The 20,160-nt window shown below is 44.4% G+C and overlaps 2 protein-coding genes across 5 annotated transcripts in view; one reads left to right on the forward strand and one right to left on the reverse strand.

Moving 5' to 3' along the window:
• The window catches only part of cops3 (COP9 signalosome subunit 3), a 283,931-nt gene that overhangs the window by 125,456 nt on the left and 138,315 nt on the right, over positions 1-20,160 (forward strand). The gene's annotated exons all lie outside the window — the stretch shown is intronic.
• The window catches only part of parn (poly(A)-specific ribonuclease (deadenylation nuclease)), a 160,146-nt gene that overhangs the window by 121,815 nt on the left and 18,171 nt on the right, over positions 1-20,160 (reverse strand). For all 4 annotated transcript variants that reach the window (XM_070901094.1, XM_070901095.1, XM_070901092.1 and 1 more), the window contains exons 6-10: positions 7,272-7,332; positions 6,770-6,935; positions 3,203-3,265; positions 2,164-2,202; positions 1,383-1,425 (exon numbers count right to left, since the gene is read on the reverse strand). In XM_070901094.1, the coding sequence (XP_070757195.1) occupies positions 1,383-1,425; positions 2,164-2,202; positions 3,203-3,265; positions 6,770-6,935; positions 7,272-7,332 (372 nt within the window). The remainder of the gene's footprint in view (positions 1-1,382; positions 1,426-2,163; positions 2,203-3,202; positions 3,266-6,769; positions 6,936-7,271; positions 7,333-20,160) is intronic.

The raw sequence follows: 20,160 nt of genomic DNA on the forward strand, positions 1-20,160 counted from the left end.
GCTATTGGTTGAGACAGGACTGTTGGCCAGGAGAATAGTGGCATAAAATTTGTGTGCCTGAATAGGCAGTTAGGACCTCAGTTTATCATCTCATTCAAAGGACAGTGTCACTGACAATGCAGGTATCCACTATGTACTGGAACGTCACCTTACATTGCAATCTCAAGTTCTGACGTGGGACTCACACCTTCTGAGCCAGAGGCGAGAGTGCCAACCATCAAGTCAAACTGATATCAAGGTCTATCAACAGGCCAAATAGTTGCATTTTAGATACATTGCAAATAGTTACATTACAACAGTGTCTAACTCCAAAAAGTACTTCATTGGCTGAAACGTCCGGTGGTTGTGAAAGGCGCTATATAAATGCAAGTCTTTCTTTTATACCTCCATCGTCAGCCTAATAAAGGCAAAAGATAACTCTAAAAATTATTTTAATTCTTTGTCCTTTAACCGTTGTGCTCACCTCAAATCACAACAACTGATCCTAAGGCATTTTTTCCCTATGGGAAGTTTTTGGATCCCTGGTCTTTCCATCAAATGACGGTAGCCACTTTTAGAAATCACGAAGGAGTGACCAAATTTACATCAAGAGTCAAGAACAAGTCGAGCTGTTTGAAGATTTCCACACAAACTGCAGGAAAGTTATGATAACTGGAATGACTGAGCACAAGTTAGCCTGAGGCACAACAGATACCTGTGCTGCAGCCACCTTAGGTTTCATACTTTTGACTGAAATTAAAAAATGCAAGTGGCAGGCATGTCAACAGACTGCACTCAAAATTACTGTTATGACTACCTTTAGATTAGAAACTAGCGAAGACAAATCTTCTGCCCATAGGTGACTTGATAATGCTGAAAGTCTCATTCAAAAGGAGCAACAAAATAAAACTGATACTTAAAGAAACATCGTACAGGGGTGCGATATGAGGGACATGATGGGGGGGGGGGGAGAAGAAATAAACACAGCCACAGTTCCCATTCCCAATCGCTCTCCAGTGATCCCTGGTCAACATGCTACAATGCCCCTACAAATCAAATCGCTTACCAATGCTCACAGTCAAGCATAAAAAAGGCCACTTGGGCAAGGGAAGAGGAGACAATTAGTCCCTGGAATTATAACCTGGCAAGGAGTTGTTCCTCAAGATGTTGTCTTGCATAATTGGCAAGACAAAAATCACAGTATTTCAGAATGCAATCCAAAACACGAGGAGACGACTTTTAGAATAGTTTACAACTGATAAGACTTTTCCTGCTCCTTTAATATACTGAACCTACACATACCATCCAGCACAAACTTGACAAAATCTACTAAGTCACGTGCTTTTGCAATAGGCAACAATGTTAACATTCCAACTGCTTCTATCCAATGTTCAAGTCATTACCTTTTCATTCTCCAAGGTTTCTACATGAGCCCCTTTTGGAAACCTAAAGCAAGGACAGAAATGTAAAAATGAATTACTTCCGAAGGGTTTCTTACTCCTATACACTTCACATTTTTAGTGCTATGTTGTGTTCCGACGAGCTTTCCAATTGCCTAATTTAAATACCCACCCCCTCCACAAAAATAATTCAAAAATAATTTAATCAATGTAAATTTCCAGCAATTTTTAAAATTTTGCTCATATACTGCAACTTCTCTTAAAAACGATAACCAATTCTGGTTTAATAATTCACACTCACCCTTTCTGAAGCAAATAAACCCCAGAACATGCATCCCAGTCTCGACTCGCTTACAGACTAGCTTACCAATTTTATTTAATAAGTTGTGCAGGAACCTAGTCAAATCTAGCCTTACATTACAGTAACTGCAAAATTCTTCTTAGTAACAACGATTATATACACACAAATTAAAAGGGGATTTTGCTGTAACCTTTTTACTCAATAGCTTCAGTATTCGCGTGAGAGTTATCAAACGCAAGACTTCAACTTAACACATGCCTTGAGCAACTCAGCAATTTGACAGTTTGACATTCTTTCTGTTACAGCCACTGATATCTTACGATCATCCAATAAAGATAATGGGCAAATAGATCAGATTTCGTTCACATCACATTCCAACATTACATTTTCCACCCAGTAAAGACCTCATTCGTTCTATTAGAGAACCTGAACAACATGTAGACAAGACACTTTATTTTCACCTTGTATACTACTACTACTTACTTCCAGTTCAAAGTCTGATAAATAAGCTTTCTCTGGAACCTTTGAACAGATAATATACAGTTGTAAAAACCAACAGAAAACAGAGTGCCTAATATACGTAACAGATATGTTCTCCAAATAAAATGGCTAATAAAATCAAGCAATTTAAAATTAACAGCACTGCAAGAAGCTAAGTGCATAATTTGTGTATTTGATTATCATGCTTAACATGTATACTAATAAAAGTGCTGCTTCATTTTTTGGGGGGGTGGGGGAAGGAAATATTTTGAGCTCATCAAGGGGAAAAAAAAGTCTGCTGATCATAAATGATAAGCACAGGAGGCCGCCATTCAGTCCATCATGTCTGTGCCAACTCTTTGAAAAGAGTAATTAGTCCCACTTCCCTGCTCTTTTCCCACACTCAATGTTTTTTTCATTTTCAAGTATATATCCAATTCCCTTTTGAAAGTTACTACTGAATCTGTTTCCACCAACCCTTTCAGGTAATACATTTCAGATCATCGTAACACTCTGCATTAAAAAATTGATGGGCCATTGCAGTGGTTCTGTTGGCAAGAGAACCACATGGTGTGATATTGAGTCATGGAGATCAAGAAGCTCCCAGATTCACTCCCTTGTTGTGCTGATTGCAACCAAGACAACAGTGGGTGCACTAAATTTGGCCTCTGCCATTTGAGCTGAAGGGAGGGGTGGGATGCACAGTTCCCTACTCACAATAGCTGTCCAGTGACTCTGTTTGAACATGCACATCGATGAACATCGGGTGAAGATTAGTTCGGGATTGGCTGTGATGCCTCTCCACAACAACAAATGCTACATACATATTATTCTCACACATAAATCAGTAAATATCTCAAGGAGCAGTAGAGAGAAAAGTGCATGTATATATGAATGTATTTATTAGAAAACAGACAAGTTGATTGTAACCATGTGTTCAAGTGTGTATGTGTGCCAATCAACATGTGCATTTTTAAACTAAACTCTAAATGCCCATAAATTAACTTGTTTTGAAATATAGATCTAACATTTTTCAACTTACCCGGTACATGGATCCAGCTCAATACTACCTTTATCATCTTTCAATAAGTCTTCAACCTTCTCCCTGGAAACATTTAAATAGTTTGGGTTTAAACTTTTCAGCACAAATGTTTTATGAAACATGCCTTGATTCAAACACAAGACTTAAAGGTAAGTACTAAGGCATATAACATATGGGTGTATAGAAATTGAATTTTTATCTTCATTGGAATCTATTTCACTTGCAATCTCTTTGTTTTCCTCACTAAAGGAGAACAAGACTACGACAACTTGGTGGCCAGGACCCAAGGGCCTGGGTTGCCTACTTTCACACTTTGTGTAGTCACTTTACTAAGTTAGAATTCCAATTTGGAGAGCAGTAGTAATATCATTTTGCAAACTCTCTTTCTGGGATGTGTGCTCGAACCCAGCCAAGGCTGATAAGCTTTAAAGCTTGTGTAAAATAAGGTTGGCTGGTGTCAATCCAGGGTCTGAGCAGGACCAGAAAGATGTGAAATGGAACGATTCACAATGGTGCAACAGAGATTGTTTGGGCGCGGAATTTTACTCTGCATCTATTCTGAGCTGTTCGATGGAGAAAAGTTCCACTGTTTAACATTGACATCAATCCCCTTAAATTAGCGCCAAAATAAACCTATAATGGTACGCCTAGCTCGAGTCCCAATAGCCTTCCACTGTAACAAACCGCAGCAGGTCAGAGAATGAAGTTAAAACAAGCTAAAAGCAGCTGAATAACTCCAAACTAGATATAAATATAGGAACATTTAAACCCTTTAAACAATTCTTAAATTTAGGCTAAATTTACATTTCCACCTCCGACACGAATGTAAAATGATCTTAAAATGCTCTAGGTGGCAGCTTCCTCTCTTCAAGAGAGTGTTCAAAACGTCTACGAATTATTAACCGATCAATGAAATACAGCCAGTAATTAAACTCTAATTAAATAACATTTATTTAAAAATGCAGAGCAATTACACCTTTCGGCCTTAAAGGATAAACATTAATATTGGCCCAGATTTTGCAGTCGGCGGTGAACGAACGGTGCTCGCCATTCATTACACTTGCCCACAGACTTTCTATGAGCTTTTGTACTGTGACATGTGGCTATTAGAGAGCCAAAAGACAGGACAGCGCCCTCTAAAGGGAATCTGGGACCTGCGAAAACAGGGCAAGCAATTATATGCTTGGAGCCACGCAGAGAGAGAGAGATAAGAGAGACAGAAAGGAGAAAAAAAAAGTAAAACACATTTTAAAATCTCCAACGATAATTACAATCTGAAGGAGTGAGATTACACAATTAAGTTAATTTTCAGTGCCAGAGGTTGTTTGGCAGTAATTAAGACTTATCACGCTATTTAAAAACTAACTTACACTTAAATGGACAAGCTCTAACTTGTTCAGCTGTTTTTAGCGGGTATCTATCACGCAAGTACCGCAAATTCACGCCCTTCTATGTAGGTGAATACCGAGTCTCTCGGCAAGTACGAGTACAGGTATGTCTGAAATCCGGCTACCTCGGGACCGAATCCGTGCGGGTTTTTGGGTTTTGCCAGATTTCAGACCTCGCTGTTGGTGCTCCTCGCCACCCACCGATTCTCGCTGCCCACGGCCCCCCGGCGCTGCGTTTTAAAAAAAAACTGTTTCCTCGTCCCTCGCCGCCCGACGTTGCCATCTTGTCCGCCTCAAAAATGTCCAGTTTTCGGACAATTCCGGATTCGGGACGTTGTACCTTCTGGGAGGAGGAAGACATCTTGGATAACAACTTCCCGAATTCCACCTTTAGCTGTGCATGTGCAGACGGCGGACTTTGCTGTGCAATTTACTCCTTAATAACGGTGAGCGGTAATAGCCTCACCGTTAATTTTACCACAAAATCCGGGTCCTTGTATTTCACATGAAACAATTTATAAAGCAGCATACTCTTTCACTGACTGAGCAGACCGGGGAACGGAAGGAGCAGCGTGGAGGCCTGGCCCAGCAGGCTGAGCGGCCCCCAGCCTGCGAGCACCATCTGAGTAGGCTGGGGAGTGGAAGGAGCAACATGGTGGCATACCACTTCAGGGAGCAGCACGTGCTGGAGCAGGAGAGCAACAGCAGTGAAGAGGGACATCACCAAGATCCAGGTCAGTGATTGGGGCATAGGCAGGTACAGCAGGGGCGGCGAGGTCGGGGTGAAAGAGCAGAGAGAGATTGTAGAGGGATGTGATCGGGACCCAGGAGAGGCGCGAGTTCGGGGCCCAGAAGAGGTGAGGGCCTAGGGGCAGCACGGGCTAGCCCACGCTGCAATATGTGAGCGCACTAGGTCTGTGCAGCAGAGCTAGTCTCCAGTCATCTTGGTTAATCCTTGCCACTGGACAAAGGCCTAGCTCTGTCAAGCCCGTGTGGTGGCTGGTATGCAACGGCCATCACACCTGAAAAAAATCCATGCACAGGCATCTTCCAGCCTTCAAGATTTAGTTTGGGATCTGGGATTTTAGGTCCTTCATTGAAACACCTGTGAACTTTTTGACGTGGAAGCAAGTCATCCTCGATTCGAGGCACTGCCTATGATGATGATGATGATGATGATGATGATACCACAGGAGACTCTCACATGTACACACAAATGTCAAAAGTAATCAATAGGAGATTTTTCATTAAAAGGCATAACTATGAAATAAAAAAGTAACTTTGAATTACCACTGGGCCTTCACTCAAGACCACATCATACCATCAGACGTATGTAAAAATAGCCAGCTCACAAGCTTAACATTCAGGTTTTGTTGCAATGAACAGATCACCAATAATATGTCGTTATTGAAGATGCAGAAACATCATGGAACTTCGCTTCACTAAAAAGAGGACAAGGATCTGTGCTAAGTTAGGCCTCAATGCCTCTCAGTAGGAAAGGAAGGACCCTATTCAGGTTACCCATTGGTGGAAATGAATGTACTGGACAAGGTCAGGCTCAGCTGCGATGCATCTTTCTATCGAATAATCTGCTGACACTATTAAAACCCACAATCGAATAAATTACCATTTGGGTGATGGAGACTAGCAGTCATACCCTAATGAGGAGTTAACACCTTCACAAAAAGGATGCCACGGGAGGGGAGGAAGAATTGGTCAAGAATTAAAATTTAAAAGATCAATGTATAATTTTGTTAAATTATTCATTGTTCCCCAGAAGGCTTAGAAATTTTGATTAAGATTCCATTTTTCATTTATAGCTTTTGACAGTTTTCAAATATAGGCCAAGACATGCCCCCCCCCCCCCCACACTCGCCAAAGAAGACACTTCTGTCACCGAGATGCTTAACAAAATTCTGCACACGACAACCCTGATAGATTCATTAGAAACCCAAGTACAAAGAGCTTTGGGGTTGGAAAGTACCCTCACTTTAGGATCCCACACATGTCTGACACAATCCAGAATAGTGCTCAACTGATGTCAGCCACAGGCTGAGTCAGGCTGTCTTTTTATTCACAGACACCAATTCAAAACAAAAGCCAATCATTGCATCATTCAATGGGGCATAGTATGGCCAAGCGCAGAATCTTACAATTACTTCATATTCTTTCTACTTACACAATTTTCTCAATAAAACTTCGGTGTTCTTCTGGAACGACAACTGGCCCTTTGGTAGAGTTTGGCGAAATAAAAGATGGCGTCCCTGTACCGTTAGACTGATGGTGCTTTTCTTCTAACTGCTCCCGAAGTTGTCGTTCCTCTTCCCGATTTAAGTATGGGATTCCTACAAATTTCAATAGACAATTGTTCAGAAAGTTCAAAATGTTATTATGCATTCTGCAATTGCACCATCAGTATTACAGTACAGTAACATTTAAAAACTGATTAGAACTTTAAAATGTATCAAAGCTATTGGATGGAAATTCAGCAGACTCAGAGTAATATGCAGGACAACAGTGAATAAAAGTGCCTTGAGTGAACATTACGAACATGAATGTGAAAGTTAAAATATGGGCACCTGTCTGACTAACTGTGGCACCCTGAAATAACCCCTTAAACAGCTATCTGCAAGGGAAAAAAAAAAAAGCGCAGCCCGATTTGCCTCGGAAGTGTAACTTACCATCTCGGAAGACTTTATTGAAGTCAAATCCTTGATTTGCTAGAAAATCAATACTTGAACTCTGAAACAAAACAAAAAGGCATAAGGGAGATGTTTTGCAAACATAAATCCACCCACCCTGAGTCTATCCCAAAATGTTCAATATATGTTGTCCTACAATAATTATCCCTCAACCAACATCTTAAAAAAATGGTGTGGTTATTATTTCAATGCTATTTGCAGAAGCTTGCTATGCGCAATTTAGCTGCCGCATGTCCTACATTAACAGAATGAAGACAAATTTTAAAAATACTTGGATGTACACTTAAAGTGCCATAACCTACGGGGCTACAGACCAAGAGCTGGAAAGTGGGATTAGGCTGGATAGTTCTTGGTCAGCTGGTGCGGACACGATGGGCTGAAATGGTCTCCTTCCGTGCTGTAAATTTCTATGATTCTATGAACAGTGACTACACTTCAAAAGTACTTAATGTCTGCAAAGCGCTTTGGGACCACCGGAGGTCGTGAAAGGCATGATATAAATGCAAGTCTGTCTTTACTTTCCGCAAAGACCATGAAGTGCAGAATAATAAAGCCAGAAATCACAAATCTTTTTGTCCATAAACTTTATACTTAGGACATTACCCCACAGAAACAGGCAAGGACATATCCAGAGCTGTTTGAACACAATGCAGACGCAAGTGTTAGAAGTCTGCAAGTTAAACATGCGATGGCTCCAAAAGGATGCTTTACAAACACATGTAAAAAAACAAAACTCAAAAATGAATTCATGAAAAAAAAACTAATGACAAGTATTGTAGTAAATTCAAATAGCTTAAATCAGCTGCACCGACATGAACCAGTAGAGACCTCCATTTTAGCATTTACTATCTTTTCTGCAGGAAATTCAAATCCTGACGAAACCTACAGCTAATAATTGCATTTTGTGCATTCCACTTCCTTCAAGAGTTCATGTTGAAGCATTAAATCAAATTTATTAACCTCGTGATTTATTTCTCTAGCTGTAGTTAGAAGGTATTGTACTAACCAAATTAAGCTCCTCACTAACTTATACAGACCATCTTGCCTTGACTTCAGAAATGCCAAACAACCTTTATTACTGTGGCAGTTTATGTATTTCCCTTTTTGCAACTCACTGAAATCCACCAGAAAAACATAGAATACTTCAAGGTACAAACAATATAAACACATTCTACAGGAGCAATAGTATTTCAGTATCAACAAGGATGGTGAATTTTAATAATTCTTAACCACAGTCAGTTATCATCTGCACATCAGATAAGTATGTGATTAAACTTGCAGGATTGCACATTCGTACAGCTTTTCAACTACAAGCTTTTTCGGCGTGGCAACGGAGGTACATAAACAGATTAATAGAGACACACAGGTAAACTGATCACCTGGCTGCGGCAATCATTACACCTAGAGCTGGTATAGGAAAAAAAAGTGAAGATGAATAGAATATCTAAATAACTACATGATCGATGTAATGAACACATAGGTGTGATTTCCAGATAGTAATTGCATCTTTGGTTCAGATAAAATCACTCAAACGTTGCTTGTGCAGATCATAAGGTCATCTTACCCTTCAAATTACTGTCTGGCAATACCAGAACATCCATTATTCTCTATATTAGGGGTACCGTAGCATTGTGATTAAGTTACTAGACTAGTAATCCATTAGCCCAGACTAATGATCTGAAGACGTGGGTTCAAATCCCACCATGGTAGCTGGGGAATTTAAATACATTTAATTAAATTTTCACCCAAAAAGGTGAAATAGCACCAAAAACCTGGTCACAAAATCAGCGAATTTCCAGCCCTTAGTATCCATAATGGTGACCATGAAACTACCAGATTGTCGTAAAGACCCATCTGGTTCAATAATGGTCTGGCCTATACGTGACTCCAGACTCAAAGCAATGTGGATGACTCTTTTCCCTCTGCAGTTCAAGGCACCAGCCCACCACCACCTTCTCGAGGTCAATTTAGGCAATAATAGACAGGCTAAGTGAGTGGGCAAAAATTTGCAGATGGAGTATAATGTTGGAAAGTGTGAGGTTATGCACTTTGACAGAAAAAAAATCAAAGAGCAAGTTATTATTTAAATGGGGAAAGATTGCAAAGTGCTGCAGTACAGCGGGACCTGGAGGTACTTGTACATGAAATACAAAAGGTTAGTAAGCAGGTACAACAATTGATCAGGAAGACCAATGGAATCTTGGCCTTTATTGCAAAGGGGATGGAGTATAAAAGCAGAGAAGTCTTGCCACAGTTATACAGGGTATTGCTAGAATACTGTGTGCAGTTTTGGTTTCCATATTTACGAAAGGATATAACTTGCTTCGGAGGTCGAAACATAGAAAATAGGTGCAGAAGTAGGCCATTCGGCCCTTCGAGCCTGCACCACCATTCAATACGATCATGGCTGATCATTCCCTCAGCACCCCTTTTCTGCTTTCTCTCCATACCCCTTGATCCCTTTAGCCGTAAGGGCCATATCTAACTCCCTCTTGAATATATCCAATGAACTGGCATCAACAACTCTCTGCAGCAGGGAATTCCATAGGTTAACAACTCTCTGAGTGAAGAAGTTTCTTCTCATCTTAGTCCTAAATGGCCTACCCCTTATCCGAAGGCTATGTCCCCTGGTTCTGGACTTCCCCAACATCGGGAACATTCTTCCCGCATCTAACCTGTCCAGTCCCGTCAGAATCTTATACGTTTCTATAATATCCCCTCTCATCCTTCTAAACGTTAGTGAATAAAAGGCCCAGTTGATCCAGTCTCTCCTCATATGACAGTCCAGCCATCCCTGGAATCAGTCTGGTGAACCTTTGCTGCACTCCCTCAATAGCAAGAACATCCTTCCTCAGACGAGGATACCAAAACTGAACATAATATTCCAGGGCCTCACTAAGGCCCTGTACAACTGCAGTAAGACCTCCCTGCTCCTATACTCAAATCCCCTTAGCTATGATGGCCAACATACTATTTGCCTTCTTCACCGCCTGCTGTACCTGCATGCCCACTTTCAGTGACTGATGAACTATGACACCCAGGTCTCGTTGCATCTTCCCTTTTCCTAATCTGTCGCCATTCAGATAATACTCAGCCCCCAAAATGTATAACCTCACATTTATCCACATTATACTGCATCTGCCATGCATTTTCCCACTCACCTAACCTGTCCAAGTCACTCTGCAGCCTCTTAGCGTCGTCCTCACAGCTCACACCGCCACCCAGTTTAGTGCCATCTGCAAACTTGGAGATATTACTCAATTCCTTCATCTAAATCATTAATGTATATTGTAAAGAGCTGGGGTCACAGCACTGAGCCCTGCGGCACTCCACTAATCACTGCCTGCCATTCTGAAAAGGACTTGTTTATCCCGACTCTCTGTTTCCTGCCTGCCAATCAGCTCTCTATCCACGTCAGTACATTACCCCCAATACCAAGCGCTTTGATCTTGTGTAGGACCTTGTCAAAAGCCTTTTGAAAGTCCAAATACACCACATCCACTGGTTCTCCCTTGTCCACTCTGCTAGTTACATCCTCAAAAAATTCCAGAAGTATCATCAAGCATGACTTCCCTTTCATAAATCCATGCTGACTTGGTCCGATCCTGTCACTGCTTTCCAAATGCGCTGCTATTTCATCCTTACTGATTGATTCCAACATTTTCCCCACTACTGATGTCAGGCTAACTGGTCTATAATTCCCCGTTTTCTCTCTCCCTCCTTTTTTAAAAAGTGGTGTTACATTAGCTACCCTCCAGTCCATAGGAACTGATCCAGAGCTGATAGATTGTTGGAAAATGATCACCAATGCATCCACTATTTCTAGGGCCACTTCCTTAAGTACTCTGGGATGCAGACTATCAGGCCCCGGGGATTTATCGGCCTTCAATTCCATCAATTTCCTGCCTAATAAGGATATTCTTCAGTTCCTCCTTCTCACGAGACCCACTGTCCCCTAGTACATTCGGAAGGTTATTTGTGTCTTCCTTCGTGAAGACAGAACCAAAGTATTTGTTCCATTGGTCTGCCATTTCTTTGTTCCCATTATAAATTCACCTGAATCCAACTGCAAGGGGCCTACATTTGTCTTCACTAATCTTTTTCTCTTCACATATTTATAGAAGCTTTTGCAGTCAGTTTTTATGTTCCCAGCAAGCTTCCTCTCATACTCTATTTTCCCCTCTTAATTAAACCTTTAGTTCTCCTCTGTTGAATTCTAAATTTCTCCCAGTCCTCAGGTTTGTTGCTTTTTCTAGTCAATTTATATGCCTCATCCTTGGCTTTAACACTATCCTTAATTTCCCTCATTAGCCATGGTTGAGCCACCTTCCCAGTTTTATTTTTACTCCAGACAGGGATGTATAATTGCTGAAGTTCATCCATGTGATCCTTAAATATTTGCCATTGCTTAGCCACCGTCAACCCTTTAAGTATCCTTTGCCAGTCTATTCTAGCCAATTCATGCCTCATACCGTCTAAGTTACTTTTCCTTAAGTTCAGGGCCCTAGTTTCCAAATTAACTGTGTCACTTTCCATCTTAATAAAGAATTCTACCATATTATGGTCACTCTTCCCCGAGGGGCCTCGCACAACAAGATTGCTAATTAGTCCCTTCTCATTACACATCACCCAGTCTAGGATGGCCAGCTCTCTAGTTGGTTCCTCGACATATTGGTCTAGAAAACCATCCGTAATACACTCTAGGAAATCCTCCTCCACCGCATTGCTACCAGTTTGGTTAGCCCAATCAATATGTAGATTAAAGTCGCCTGTGATAACTGCTGTACCTTTATCGCACACATCCCTTATTTCTTGTTTGATGCTGTCCCCAACCTCACTATTACTGTTTGGTAGTCTGTACACAACTCCCACTAACGTTTTCTGCCCTTTGGAATTCCGCAGCTCCACCCATACCGATTCCACGTCATCCTGGCTAATGTCCCTCCTTACTATTGCATTAATTTCCTCTTTAACCAGCAATGCCACCCCGCCTCCTTTTCCTCTCTGCCTATCCTTCCTAAATGTTGAATACCCCTGGATGTTGAGTTCCCAGCCTTGGTCACCTGGAGCCATGTCTCTGTGATGCCAATTACATCATATCCGTTAACTGCTGTCTGCGCAGTTAATTCGTCCACCTTATTCCGAATACTCCTCGCATTGAGGCACAAAGCCTTCAGGCTTGTCTTTTTAACACACTTTGCCCCTTTAGAATTTTTCTGTAATGTGGCCCTTTTTGTTTTTTGCCTTGGGTTTCTCTGCCCTCCACTTTTACTATTCTCCTTTCTATCTTTTGCTTCTGCCTCCATTTTATTTCACTGTCTCCCTGCATAGGTTCCCATCCCCCTGCATTTAGAGGTAGTTCAGAGAAGGTTCACTGGGTTGATTCCTGAGATGAGGGGGTTGACTTATGAGGAAAGGTTGAGTAGGTTGGGCCTCTACTCATTGGAATTCAGAAGATTGAGAGGTGATCTTATCGAAACTTGTAAGATTATGGGGGAGCTTGACAAGGTGGATGCAGAGAGAATGTTTATACAGATAGGGGAGACTAGAACTAGGAGGCATAATCTTAGAATAAGGGGGCGACCATTTAAAACTGAGATTTGGAGAAATTTATTTTCTCAGAGTTGTGGATCTGTGGAATTCGCTGCCTCAGAGCTGTGGAAGCTGAGACATTGAATAAATTTAAGACAGAGATAGACAGTTTCTTAACCGATAAGGGAATAAGGGGTTATGGGGAGCGGTCAGGGAAGTGGACCAGAGTCCATGATCGGATCAGCCAAGATCGTATTAAATGGCGGAGCAGGCTCGAGGGGCCATATGGCCTACTCCTGCTCCTCGTTCTTATGTTCTTATCTTCTCCCTCATTAACCTCCTTTAAAACACAGGAAAGTCCCAATGTTGGGAATGAGAAGGACAAAAATCAATATCCAGTGCCCCTGCTGGAAGACCACATGCATGAACATCAAGAGAATGGGCTTGGTGTGATGATCCACTGGTTTAAACAGCATGACAATCAGACATTTAGATAGTGCTTTTAACATAGAAAAAAAGGCCCAGAGCATTTCATAGTCACATAAGGAAAACAATTGGTGAGCCAAAGGAGAGATCAGAATTGCTAACCAAAAGCTTGGTCAAAGAGCTGGATAATAAAAGGAGAAAAAGCAAAATACTGCAGATGCTGGAAATCTGAAATATAAACGGAAAATGCTGGAAGTACTTAGGTCAGGCAGATGGCTGCCTGATGTGCTGAGTATTTTCAGCATTTTGTATTTATATTATGGGTATTAAGGAGGTTCTTGAAGGGAGAGAGGGAGGGATGTAGGGAGGAGGAGGGGTTTAGAAAAGTAATTCCAGAAGTGGGACTGAAGGCACGACTACGAATGGCGAAGTGAAGGGAGAGGCAGGTTGCCAAGAGTCATCGGGGATGGGGGGGGGGGGGGGGGCGGGAGCAGCATTGTAGAGCTATAGGAGGTTACTTAGGTAGCAAGAAGGATTTTAAATCTGAGGTGTTGGGGAATCAGGAGCCAATGTAAGTCAGTGAACGTAATTTGGTGCAAAAGGCTCACAAGTGAATATTGCTCACCTGGGAAGCTACCGGAGGTTAAAATGATGCCTGTAAAACTGCAACTGTGAGCCAATGTCTTCAAGGGAGATGAGAAACTTGGCAAGAGATGATGTGATAGCAACCCGTGCCCATTCGGAGAACTGCAGGCTGCCTGATAATTTACATTGTAGTGTTCAACCCAGCAGTGAATGCTCTGCTGAGTGGCTGAACGCTCAGCAGGGGGCCCAGGCTTGTACGAGGCTAGCACCAATTAAAGCTAGCCTGCACAACTGAAGGCAGTCTAAATCCCTTAAAGGGGATGTGCCTTCTGCCTGCAACAGGTGATTGAAGTGGCTGGGAAGACAATGGACAAAGTTGTATTGATGGCACAACAGAGGAGAGAGCGTGGACCTCGGTTCTCCAATGCAGCACTGGTGGCCTTGGGTCAGGAGGTCAACTCCAGAAGAGAGGTCCTGTTTCGCCAGGGTACCAATCAACAGACCAGTGGGAGCAGATAGCCACTGGTAAATGCCAGTAGTGTAGCCCCAAGGACCTAAACAGTGCAGGAAGAAGTTTAATGACCTCACGAGTGGTCAAGGTTAGTAAATTCATCTTCAAATACCACATCCCACCATCTGCACCACGAGCCTCGCACAATGCTCAATGCACCACACCCCCCATCACTCACCTACCAATAATCTCTACCAAACACAACTCATACCTCACCCGCACACACTTACCCCTGCGAGAAGCCTCACACTCACATCTTGACCGCCACATCGGCCAAACATATTACACCACATTCACGGACACACTTCCCTTTCTCTTGCAGAAAAAGGTGGCGCATAACCGGCGCCAGCAGAACTTAACTGGCAGGGGACAGGCTCGCCTGCATCACCTCAACCCCAGATGCAAGACCTGCATGAGGAGACAGTGCTGGCCATTCTTGGCAGAGGTACGGCTGAGCCCGTGGTGGGGCTGAAAGAATACAAGCAGCTGATACCCTTATACGTTATCCTTCTTCTCATATCCCACAATCTCTTCTGATTTACAATCTGCACATGGTATACACATGCGCCTCTTGCTTTCCTCCCCATCTATCACCACAACCCGACCCTTGGGACTTCCTCATTTCAGACACCCAAAAAAATTCAGCCTGTCCAGCCAGTGCTTCAACAAGAGGGCGAGGAGAGTGAAGAATCAACACGGTCACTCCATTTCACACTCCAGCTCAGATACTGACACTCCACGTACTTTACAGGATAGATTAGATGCGGGATCTGCACAGGGGGAGACACCACTAACGGGTACGAGTGGGATCCAGTCAGGGCATGATGAAAGGATAGCACAGGTGCCAGCTCCTCGGAGGGGGAGGTCGCACACGAGTTCTGCTGCACAGGACTCAGATGAAGACTTCAATGGGGCAGCTGACAGAAGCACACAGATAGTATTGAAATGCTTGGTGCATTGGCAGGCCTGCCAGAAAGCCTGAATGCAATGTCAAGGAGCATGGAAGAGTCCAGCTCCAGGGCTTTGGGCGGAGCTTTGAGCCTATCTTGCCCTGTATAGAATGGGTGGGGAGATCCATCAACATATTTGTGGACCCAACCACCATGCTTCTGATGGCCAAAGTCTCAGCTTCCATTACAGCACATGCAGAAGCCTTGAGTGATACAATGGGAGCTCAGACTAAAATCATACAAACTCAACTTGCTGCCATGCAAGCACAGACTTGCTGCCATTGCGATTGGGTTTACCAGTGTTGAAAGGTGCTTGCAGGGTATCACAGAAGTCTATACTACAGCAGATTACTAGGATTGCTGAGCCACTCCCCAGGGGAGTGGCAATGGATCCATGGTATCTGCTCTCAGGATGATAGCCTGGTTTCGACTGCACCACCTCGGCATGAGCAGCAGCAGTCTGGGCTGGCTGGTGGACAACAGCAAGGACACTGGCGGAGTGGCAGTGGTGGGAGTACGAATGCCATCATCCTGAGAGGGAACAGCAGGGTCGGCCTCCACGGATCCATTGCCACTCCCCCGGGGAGTGCCTCAGCAATCCTAGTAATCTGCTGTAGTATAGCTGATGATAGCAGTCATCAAGCTTCCCGCTGGAGTGGAACTAAACTGCAGAACCAGTGGGAACCTGTTCAACCTTTGCCGTCTCCAGGCCAGGTTCAAGATCACCCAACCTCTGTCGTCGAGGTACAGTACGCGGACGACACCTGCGTCTGCGCACATGCAGAGGCTGAACTCCAGGACAGTTGACGTATTTACTGAGGCGTACGAAAGCATGGGCCTTACGCTAAACATCTGTAAGACAGAGGTCCTCCACCAGCCAGTCCTCGCTGCACAGCACTGCCCCCCAGTCATCAAGATCCACGGTACGGCCCTGGACAACGTGGACTATTTCCCATACCTCTGGAGCCTCTTATCAACAAGAGCAGACATTAACGATGAGATTCAACACTGCCTCCAGTGCGTCAGTGCAGCCTTCGGCCGCCTGAGGAAGAGAGTGTTTGAAGACCAGACCCTCAAAACTACTACCAAGCTCATGGTCTACAGGGCTGTAGTAATACCCGCCCTCCTGTATGGTTCAGAGATGTGGACCATGTACAGTAGACACCTCAAGTCACTGGAGAAATACCGTCAACGATGCCTCCGCAAGATCCTACAAATCCCCTGGGAGGACAAACGCACCAACATTAGCGTCGTCAACCAGGCCAACATCCCCAGCATTGAAGCACTGACCACACTTGATCAGCTCCGCTGTGCAGGCCACATTGTTCGCATGCCAAACACGAGACTCCCAAAGTAAGTGCTCTACTCGGAACCCCTTCACAGCAAACGAGTCAAAGGTGGGCAGAGGAAGCGTTACAGGGACACACTCAAAGCCTCCCTGAAAAAGTGCAACATCCCCACTGACACCTGGGAGTCCCTGGCCAAAGACCGCCCTAAGTGGTGGAAGTGCATCTGGGATGGCACTGAGCACCTCGAGTCTCATCGCTGAGAGCATGCAGAAATCAAGCGCAGGCAGCAAAAAGAGCATGCGGTAAACCGGTCCCAACCACCCTTTCCTTCAACGACTATCCGTCCCACCTGTGACAGGGACTGTGGTTCTCGTATTGGACTGTTCAGCCACCTAAGGACTCATTTTAAGAGTGGAAGCAAGTCTTCCTCGATTCCGAGTGACTGCCTATGATGATGATTGAATGGATAGATGTATAAAGTTGGATTGGAATGTTTGCTTTGTGATGGTTTTTATTTCAGCATTGTGGCCAAGATGCTGAGATGTTCAGGAATAGAGGGAAGGGAAAGTATGGTAATGTCAAAACGGGAATTGAGGTTGCGTTCACAAGTACCACAGACCAGTTGTCTCCCTCCTTCCGCTTCCTCCTCCTTCTGCTGAGCTGGTGGCCGTATCCCTGGTGGCAAGGGCTATAATGATGGCCAGGTTGTGGAGGATATATGCACGAATCGGAAAACACACTCCGGTGAGTACTGTAGGGCTCTTCCAAAGTGGTCCAGGAAATGGAACCATTGCTTCAGCACTCCAATGAGCTGCTCTATGTTTTGTGCGGCAGCATGGCTCTCGCTGTACACATGCGGGCCAAGTGCGGTTCGGTTGCGGAGCAGATTAGTGAGCCAGGTGATCAAGGAACAGCTCTCGTCGCCCAGTAGCCACTCTCTGCTTTGTCTTGGTGGCTCAAAAACTGAGGGAACAATGGACTGACGTAGAATAAAAGCATCATGACTGCTGCCATGATGTGCTGAGCATGGTTGCACACCAACTGCACATTCAGCAAGTGGAAACCTTTGCGGTTGCGGTATAGTTCAGCAACTAGAAGTGCCGCCTGCAAAGCCTATGCGTACAGTCAATGGCGCCATGCACCATGGGGAAGCCCATTCTCCTGGCAAAGCCACATGCACCTGCACGCTCCACCTGCTTCTCTCTGGTCAAAGAGAAAAGACTATAAAGTCCCCTCTCACGGGATAGAGAGCTACTATCACCTCTCTTGTGCAGCAGTGGATGGCGAACTGAGAGATGTTACAGATGTTGCCTGCTCCAGCCTGGAAGAATCCCAGTGCAAAGAAATTCAGGGCTACGGTCACCTTCACAGGCACTGGCCGCACTGTCCTTGCTCTGGAGTGAGGCTGCAGGTCTGGTTGCAAGAGGTGGTAGAGTTCTGTGAGCACCTTCTTTGTAAATCGCAGACACCTCCAACATTGCTCCTGGCTCAGGTTGAACTAAGAGACTTGCTCTTGGAAGACCCTAGGTGGGGAAGGCCTCCTGCTGAGAGCCCTTATTCCCCTCCTCTTTGCTGCCTCTGCTCCATCACCCAGTCATGCTGCAGGCCAAGGCAATAATAACTAGAACACCCATGAATGGGAGCAAGTGGTTTAAAAACCCTTGAATTCAAAAGCAAGGCCTTCTCCACTTGCAGCACCACTCCCGGTTAACTTTAAACAACTCTAGAAAGCTGCAAACACTTTCACAAACTTACACAGAACTAGAAGTTAATCAGCAACTGACCCAGAGAGTGGTTGATAATCCCTTTAAATACTTCCTGCTGCTGAACGCATGCTCAGTTATACGAGGTTAAGACATGGTATCACTTCCAGCGTTAAGGATGAAAAAGGCAGCGCTGGTGTCAAATCACGATCTGCCTCCATACCATACTTCCAATACATGCTGCTAACAGCCACCCTCTCGCACTCACCAATGTGGTGTCCGGCATGGACCGTGCCACAAGTGTGCGCACGTTGCTTGGACGCCATTTTGGACCCAATTCGGCAGCCATACAACTGAATTTTTAGCCGAAAATCTCGTGTTCTGAAAGTGAATGGCCCTGAATTTGCAGTCAGCGGCGTAGCTAAGGAGTACGCCACTGACATTCGACTGAAAAGTTGCTTTTAAATGCTGCAGTTGGGCCCCACAGATCCCAGGAGCGCACCGTTGTGTGTACGTGAACCTGGGATCACATGGGGCAGTGCTATTTTTACTTCCTGACTCTTAGCCAATCAGGAAACAGAGGAGATTGCTGATTTGCCCACAACTCACTTTAAATAATTTCAGCCAGAAATGCTATTTTATTCATAAATTACAATCATTGCAATAGTATCTAATACACAAACCAAGATTTTAATAGAATTCGTTCAAACACTGAAAAGTCTCAAGATACTTTTTACTGAAGGTGTCCTTAAAACCATAACTCGATAAGGATGCTTTTTACACAAAGCACGCAGCTGAATTAACATCGGTCCTTTAATTCTGGGCCATGACAACATAAACCTATAATAAATGTTATAGTCCTTTCGAATTTGTTTCTTCTCTATTAGACTAACTACCTTTTGATTAATTTAAATAATCCAAAATAGAGAGTTTAAGGGCCCAAGTTTCCACATGATTTGCGCCTGATTTTTAGGAGCAACTGGTGGAGAACGGACTATTTTAGAAATCGCAATTCTCCACATTTTTTTTCTGCAGTTCTAGTCAGGTAGAACAGTTCTACTTTAGAACAGAATTTTTTCTTCAAAAGGGGGCGTGTCCGGCCACTGACGCCTGATTTGAAAGTTTCCAGTGAAAACGTACTCCAAACTAAAGTAGAATGGAGCCAGTGAAGATTTTTGTCGAACTGAAAAAACCTGTTCTACACATTAAAAAAATCAGGCGCAGGTTACAAATTAGGCGTCCAGAACGAGGTGGGGGGGGGGAAGGGAACTCATTAAATTCGACAATAAATCCTTATTTATACTTCTACAAATAAATCCAACCTGAATAAACATTTATAAGCCAAGAAAAGATTAAATAAACCATCTTCCTACCTGTGTGAAAGTGCTTCAGCCAGGGAGAATTCTGCAGCCGTTCGTGCCGCTGAGCGGGAGGGGGAGAGAGAGAGAGGGAGAGGGGGAGGGAGAGGGAGAGAGCGGGTGTCGGGTCAGGTCTGGTCGGCGGGGGGGGGGGGGGGGGAGCGGGTGTCGGGTCGGGTCTGGTCGGCCGGTGGGGGAGCGGGTGTCGGGTCAGGTCTGGTCGGTGGGGGGTGTCGAGTCGGGTCAGGTCGGCGGGGGGGGGGGGGGGGGGAGCAGGAGCTGGCCATGGGAGGAGCCTTATTCACGCAGCCCCAGTGAGGCCATTCAGCCAGGGCTAGGGGCTGCGTGCTTCGGGCCCCTCCCACACAGTTCGGCGCCTGGAGCTACTGCACTTGTGTGCCGACTGTAGCGCGCATGTGCAGAGGTCACGGCACTGTTTTCAGCGCCGGGACCTGGCTTCGCCCCCCCCCACAGCTCATGCTGGCTGCGCCGAGGGCCAGAGGACCTTTAAGTA

Source organism: Pristiophorus japonicus, chromosome 15 (assembly GCF_044704955.1).
Source record: "Pristiophorus japonicus isolate sPriJap1 chromosome 15, sPriJap1.hap1, whole genome shotgun sequence".
NCBI lineage: Eukaryota > Metazoa > Chordata > Chondrichthyes > Pristiophoridae > Pristiophorus > Pristiophorus japonicus.